The sequence below is a fragment of the Gossypium hirsutum genome, chromosome A05 (genome assembly GCF_007990345.1).
Source record: "Gossypium hirsutum isolate 1008001.06 chromosome A05, Gossypium_hirsutum_v2.1, whole genome shotgun sequence".
NCBI classification, from domain to species: domain Eukaryota; kingdom Viridiplantae; phylum Streptophyta; class Magnoliopsida; order Malvales; family Malvaceae; genus Gossypium; species Gossypium hirsutum.
Genome location: NC_053428.1, coordinates 84,937,707 through 84,944,116, shown reverse-complemented (window position 1 = coordinate 84,944,116; position 6,410 = coordinate 84,937,707). Strand labels below are relative to the sequence as shown.

At 39.8% G+C, this 6,410-nt stretch overlaps 1 protein-coding gene and 1 long non-coding RNA gene across 4 annotated transcripts; one reads left to right on the top strand and one right to left on the bottom strand.

The window, feature by feature from the left end:
- Positions 1 to 354: 354 nt before the first annotated feature.
- LOC107957005 (uncharacterized) lies at positions 355 to 3,609 on the top strand. The gene is made up of 2 exons (XM_016892433.2): positions 355 to 2,169; positions 2,273 to 3,609. Exon 1 carries the CDS (start codon positions 757 to 759, stop codon positions 1,954 to 1,956), a length of 1,200 nt encoding a protein of 399 aa, XP_016747922.1. The 5' UTR covers positions 355 to 756; the 3' UTR covers positions 1,957 to 2,169; positions 2,273 to 3,609.
- Positions 3,610 to 3,737: 128 nt separating this feature from the next.
- Positions 3,738 to 6,359, bottom strand: LOC121229152 (uncharacterized). Of its 3 annotated transcripts, none has more exons than XR_005926767.1 (5): positions 5,890 to 6,359; positions 5,671 to 5,806; positions 4,871 to 5,312; positions 4,671 to 4,788; positions 3,738 to 4,054 (listed from the first exon to the last, which is right to left on the bottom strand). It is a non-coding gene; the product is annotated as an uncharacterized lncRNA (long non-coding RNA). The 3 variants fall into 3 exon arrangements; XR_005926768.1 differs by having other exon boundaries at positions 4,682 to 4,788; XR_005926766.1 differs by lacking the exon at positions 3,738 to 4,054 and having other exon boundaries at positions 4,536 to 4,788.
- Between the last annotated feature and the right edge of the window lie 51 nt (positions 6,360 to 6,410).

The window sequence follows — 6,410 nt, the reverse complement described above, 5'->3', positions numbered from 1 at the left end:
GTTAATGGTTAGCGTATATGTTTAATTATGATTGATCAATTGTTTGAATTGTTAGTAATGCCCGTGACCCAAATCTGACGACGGAGAGAGGTTAGGGGTGTTACATATTTTGATTCTTATCACCGTGTATTTTGAAATTAAAAAATATATTAAATGTAAAAAATGTGATTTTTTAATAAAAGTTATTTTAAAAATAAAATGTGAAATTGATACCAATAAAAAATTTAACACGAATATTTTATGTCATCATTAATAATTAAATAATATAAATAGAATAAAATATAAAATTTAATTTAATAATATAAATAATAGACATAAATTTGGAAAAAAATTTAGGGATTAAGAGAAAATAAAAGTTTTGGAGAAAAGTAGAAAGGGAAAAGTTTTACCCGCTTTGGGGACAATAAAAAAATTGGGAGAGATAAAAGGAAAAAGGTTTTGATGATTTGGGAAAGTAAAATTTTTGGAGAAAAGTAGAAGTGTTTGACTTGGGTGTTAAATGTGAGTGAAATAAGATAGTTTAATATTTAGTTTATTCAAATTTAAAATTTTAATTTAATTTGAACTCAAAATTAAAAAAAAATTTAATTTAATTTAATTAATTGATTAAAGAATTCTGTCCTTTCAATCCTTTCAGTCTGTCGTTTGACACGCGTTTTCGTCTATCGTGTGACACGCGGTTTTGGTTTTTTGACTAGGTTTTCCATATTTTATTAGGGTTTTTGTTTTGTTTGGCACGGCCTGTTATTTCTTCTTATGCGCAATGGAGGGAGAGTTGGCTACACGGCCTGTTATTTCTTCTTATGCACAATGGAGGAGGAGTTGGCTAACTTGACCTTGATTGATGATGAAGAGGAGGCGTTCCACGAGGAGGCTGGTGTTGTTGATCAGACGTATGGCCTTTGCCTGGTGGGATGTTGTTTGACCGATAGCTTAGTCCATTTTCCTTCTTTACGGAATACCTTGGCAGATCTTTGGCATCCCGTTAAAGGAATCTGTATTTCTGATTTGGGGGAAAAACGATTTCTTTTCCAGTTCTTTTATGAAGTCGACATCCAAAGAGTGCTTTCGGGTACACCATGGTTTTTTAATAACCATATGCTTTTGCTTCACAGAATCCAGGCGGGAGAGAATCCTTTGACTGTGCCATTAAATATGGCAGATTTTTGGGTTCAAATCCATGATTTTCCTCTAGGGTTGATGACAGTTTCCATGGCTGAGCAATTTGGGAATTTCGTAGAAAAGTTTATTGATTATGATACGTCGTTTTCGCCATTAGGATTTCAAACTTTCATGCGTATCCGGGTTTGTTTAGATGTATCAAAATTGTTGAGGAGGAAAAAGAAAATCCTTATTGGTAATGACCGAATCACCTATGCCAGATTCCAGTATGAAAAGCTTAGTCTGTTTTGTTTTATTTGTGGCAAACTTGGGCATGGTGAAAGTTTTTGTCCGCTTCGCACAGTAGTCGAGCTTTCTAAAATTGTTTTTGGTTGGGATATTACTCTCCGAGCGGCGGTCCGGCGGCAGAATGTAACGGCTAGTAAGTGGTTGCGGGAAGCAGATGGGTCAGAATATGGTATTTTGAATAAGGCAAGGACCTTTCGGGGCTTTAATCCAACTGATAATAAGGATTCTGAGCGTAATCTGGGGGGTGTGTTGGCTGAAGGTTATTTTAATCCCAATTTGATTCCCATTGGATTTAATTATGCGGCGGTAATTGAGGGGAATGTTAAATGGCCAGCTAGGAATCTAAGAGAAGTGGGTGGGGCCGATAGTGGACTTGGGCCTATGGATTTGCAGGCTGATGAAGAAAATGATCTGATTGTTTCGTTGGAAGGTAAAAAACGACAGCGTGTGGCTAATGTCCCTGTTTACCCCTCGGGTCATAGCTCTATTGAGGGTAATTTTGATATATCAGCTAACTCTGCAAGTCAGAGCAGTCGGCCACAATGAAGATCCTTTGCTGGAATGTCCGTGGTTTGGAGAGGCCACAGACGATCAACAGGCTCCGTAATAAATTAAGGGCCATTAATCCTCGAGTTTTGTTTCTCATGGAAACAAAGTTATCTGAAAAAAAAATGGAAATGGTTAGGTTGAAGTGTGGATTTGTGAATGGTATTAATATTGCTGCTATTGGATCAAGAGGTCTTTCTTTGGGTTGGACAGGTATTTCCTTGGTATCTCTTAGAAGCTATTCTTAGTTCCATGTGGACGTTGATATTCATGACAACGAAAATGGCGAAACCTGACGGTTTACAGGATTTTATAGGAACCCTGATGAACGGTATATGAGGAGCTCTTGGGAACTTTTTCGGCAACTGGATAATGATCCAGGTTCTCTTTGGATTGTGTTAGGTGATTTTAATGAGATTACAAGTTTCTTTGAGAAAAAAGAGAGGTCGACTTTGGTCAGAACGACAAATGGCAGATTTTCGTAATGCTCTTGAGGATTGCAGGCTTAATGACTTGGGATATGTTGGCCGGTGGTTCAAGTGGGAAAGAGGCAGATTTCGGTCTACTAATATCTGAGAGAGACTTAATAGGGGAGTGGCGAATCTGAGCTGGATGAACCTTTTCCTTTCTTACTCAATTACACATTTAAGCCATTCTTTCTCTGACCATTGTCCGGTCCTTATGAATATCGTTGGAAAGCTAGGTTGCGGTGAGCTTGTTGAGAATAAGTTATTTCGCTTTGAGGCAAAGTGGTGCCTTGATCAATCTTTTAAAGTGATCGTTCAACAAGCTTGGGCTGATCCTGTCGCTAGTGTCCCTGATAAGCTTGCTAATGCAGGGAAACATTTTCAATTCTAGAGTCGGTCAAGAAATCATGATAAAACAAGACAGAAAGTGGCTATAGAGAAATGTCTGTCTGATCTTTATGACTAGGTTCCTACTGATGAGGTTCTGTCTAAAATCATGGAGGTACAGATAGGATTAAACTTGAAAGCTGACAAAGAGGAAGTGTTTTGGGCACAGCGTGCGTGGGTCAATTGGCTGCAACATGGTGATAGGAATACTAATTTCTTTCACAAAATGGTTGTTTCACGTTACAATCGTACTTGAATTGTGGGGTTAGAAGATGGCTCTGGTCGGTGGGTTTCGCAACCAGCAGAGATGTTGCAGGTTGCCTCGAAACATTTTAGTGATCTTTTCACAGCTTCTGAAGCAGAAGGAGATAATAGGCTTCTTGGGTTGGTTGAGCAACAGATTTCTAATAGTATGAATGCTGAGCTGATTAGGCCTTTTACAGAGGATGAAATTGGTCAGGTGGTGAAGTCTATGGCGCCCTTAAAGGCCCCTGGAATAGACGGGTTCCCAGCTTTGTTCTATCAAAGATTTTGGCACATTGTGGGAGCAAACATCTCTACTTATTGTTTAGCTATTCTAAGGGGGGAGATTGATATGAGTACTATTAATAAAACACATTGTTTTAGTTCCAAAAGTTGCAAAACCAAAAAACTTGTCTCAATTTCGACCGATCAGCTTATGTAATGTGATTTATAAGATCATTGCTAAAGTCCTAGTTACTAGGATAAGTAGTATGTTCGATTTCTGTATTGATGAAGCTTAAAGAGCTTTTATTCCAGGGAGACACATTTCGGATAATACCTTAATTGCGTATGAGGTGTTGCATTCACTTAAGATGAGGAAACGGTGTAAACGTGGTAACTTTACATTGAAGCTTGATATGAACAAAGCGTATGATCGTATTGGATGAGACTTTCTGGTGGGCATGATGTTAAAATTGGGATTCCATTCAGATTGGGTTATTCTTGTCATGAGGTGCGTATGTTCAGTTACATATACGATGGGAATTAATGAGGGTGTTGGTGATTGTTTCTCTCCTTCACGGGGGCTGAGGCAAGGTGACCCACTTAGTCCTTACCTCTTCTTAATATGTACTGAAAGCCTCTCTTTGTTGTTGACTGAGGCTAAACATAAAAATCTGATGCGAGGCGCACTGATTGGAAGGCACAAACTTACGATTAATCACCTCCTGTTTGCTGACGATTGCATCCTCTTTGAAGATGCCACAGTAGAAGGGGCCCATCTAGTTCAAAACATTATCAAGAAATATGAAGTGCATTCGAGTCAACAGGTTAACTTTGATAAATCGCTTATTTATTTTGGTGTGAGTGTGGGTCAAACTGAGAGATGCGATCACTAACATTTTAGGAGTTCGGATGGCTACAAACCCTGAGAAATATTTGGGCCTGCCAATGATGGTTGGGAGAAATAAGAGATGGGCCTTTGCAAACTTTGTGGATCAATTTCGACAGAGGATTGAGAGTTGGAACCTTCGGTATCTCTCGATGAGCGGTAAGGAGGTGTTCATTAAGGCGATTTTACAAGCTATCCCTATTTATGTCATGCAATGTTTTGCACTTTCGAAAACATTGTGTCAGAAGTTGAAAGTTATTTTGAACAAGTTTTGGTGGTCTCATAGTAAATCGACTAGAGGTATTCATTGGAATTGTTGGCGTGATCTATGCATTCCTAAATCTGAGGGTGGTATGGGCTTTCGGGATCTCTTTTTGTTTAATAAAGCGTTGTTAGCTAAACAAATTTGGCGTTTGCTCATGCAGCCTGATTGTCTTCTTGCAAAGGTTTTTAAAGCCCGTTATTACCTGTTTTCTAATATTATGGCTGCTAAGATTGGTTCTTACCCCTCTTTTACCTGGAGAAGCTTATGTGGTGCTCGGGAGTTGATCGCTGATAGTTTAATTTGGCGTATTGGTAGTGGTCGTGCTGTGAATATCTGGAACGATCCTTGGTTACCTGGCTCTGGTAATAGTAGGATTTCAGTTCAAGGTATAGATATTAACTGGACTACTGTGAACCAATTTATTGATGTTCGATCGGGTACCTGGAATAAGGACATTATTCGTTGATTTGTTGATGATGAGCAAGCTACTCGTATCTTCAACATTCCCCTTGAGTCTTCTGGAGCCAAGGATGTAATGGTTTGGCGCTACGATACGTTAGGTGAAAAGTGGGTATCATGTATTACTTACAGCAAATAGACAACTCTATGGTTACAATTCAGAACCTTGTGGCCTCTACAAGATATTCTACAGAGCGCTCGGGGACCTACAGGTCCCGGCTAAACTAAGGATTCACATGTGGCGGTTATTTAACAACTATGTTCCCCACTTCAGCAATTTAGTGAAGCGAAGAGTGCAGGTTGCCAATGTTTGTCCTCTTTGTAAGGAGGTGTCGGAGGATATTGATCATTTATTATGGTCCTGTGGTGTGTTGAGGCAGTTGTGGCATTCGCTGAACCTGTCGGTTGATGTCAACTTAGGTACCTTGGATGGGAAAAATCAGTTAGTCAACACTTTTATCACAGCTGATAATGCTACCAGGAAATTGTTAGTTATCTCGTTCTGGGCCTTTTGGTCTACGCGTAATAAAGTGGTTTATGAAGGTTTAAAATTTTCCCAGCAGGATCTAGTAGGTTTTGTGCAGGGTTATGCTTTTGAGTTGAGTTTGCCTAAAGTTCCAGTGGCTAGCCCATTATCTAATGCGTCTACGTTGTGGCAACCCCCGACCTCTGGGTTTACTAAACTTAATTTTGATGCCTCTTTTCAGGAAGACTCTAATACTTCTACAGTGGCTGTTCTAGCCCGGAACGATATGGGGTTAATTTTGGGTGCATGCACTTACCCCTATACTGATGTTGCAGATGCGTTTGTTGCAGAAGCCAGGGCCTGTGAACGTGCTCTCCTTTTTGCGATTGATATGGGCTTCAGGTTGGTCATCTTGGAAGGGGATTCGCTTACGATTATAAAGAAGCTAACAACTGTTAAAGAAGACAGATCCATACTCAGACCAATCCCTCAGAGTATTCGGAGGCTTGAGAAATATTTGGACAAAGTGACTTACCAGTTTGTCCCGAGAACTGTTAATAGAGCGGCTCACACTCTGGTTTTATAGGGGCGCAGGCGGACCTCACCATGTTTCTGGGTTGAGGAGGTGCCAATTTCTGTTGAAAATCTGGTGGCTGAAGACTGTTCGGACTGGAGACGCCACTGCTGAGAGCTTTGGGGCTTTGAAGTCGCGGAGAAGGTTCTTTGAATCTCCGGCGTGGGTGGTTCAAAGCTGTAGTTTCCTCTGTTTGTGGCTTCTATGGGTTTGAGAAGAAGAGGAACGGTTAGCTGGTGTTCTTTAGGCGTCTGTTTTGGGGGCTTGTGGTGCTTTTCAGTCTCTGGTTTTGATTTTGCTGTGTGCTTTATTTTCCTGTTTTGTGTGTTTCTTTTTGGTTTTGGTTGTCGTTTCGTGTGCTGTTATTCTGTTTGTGTTGTTTGTCTCTTGCCACCCCCTTCATTTAATGAATGCCAGTTGTTTTTTTTGACCAAAAAAATTTTAATTTAATTAATTTAATTTGAATAATTCAAAATTGAAAC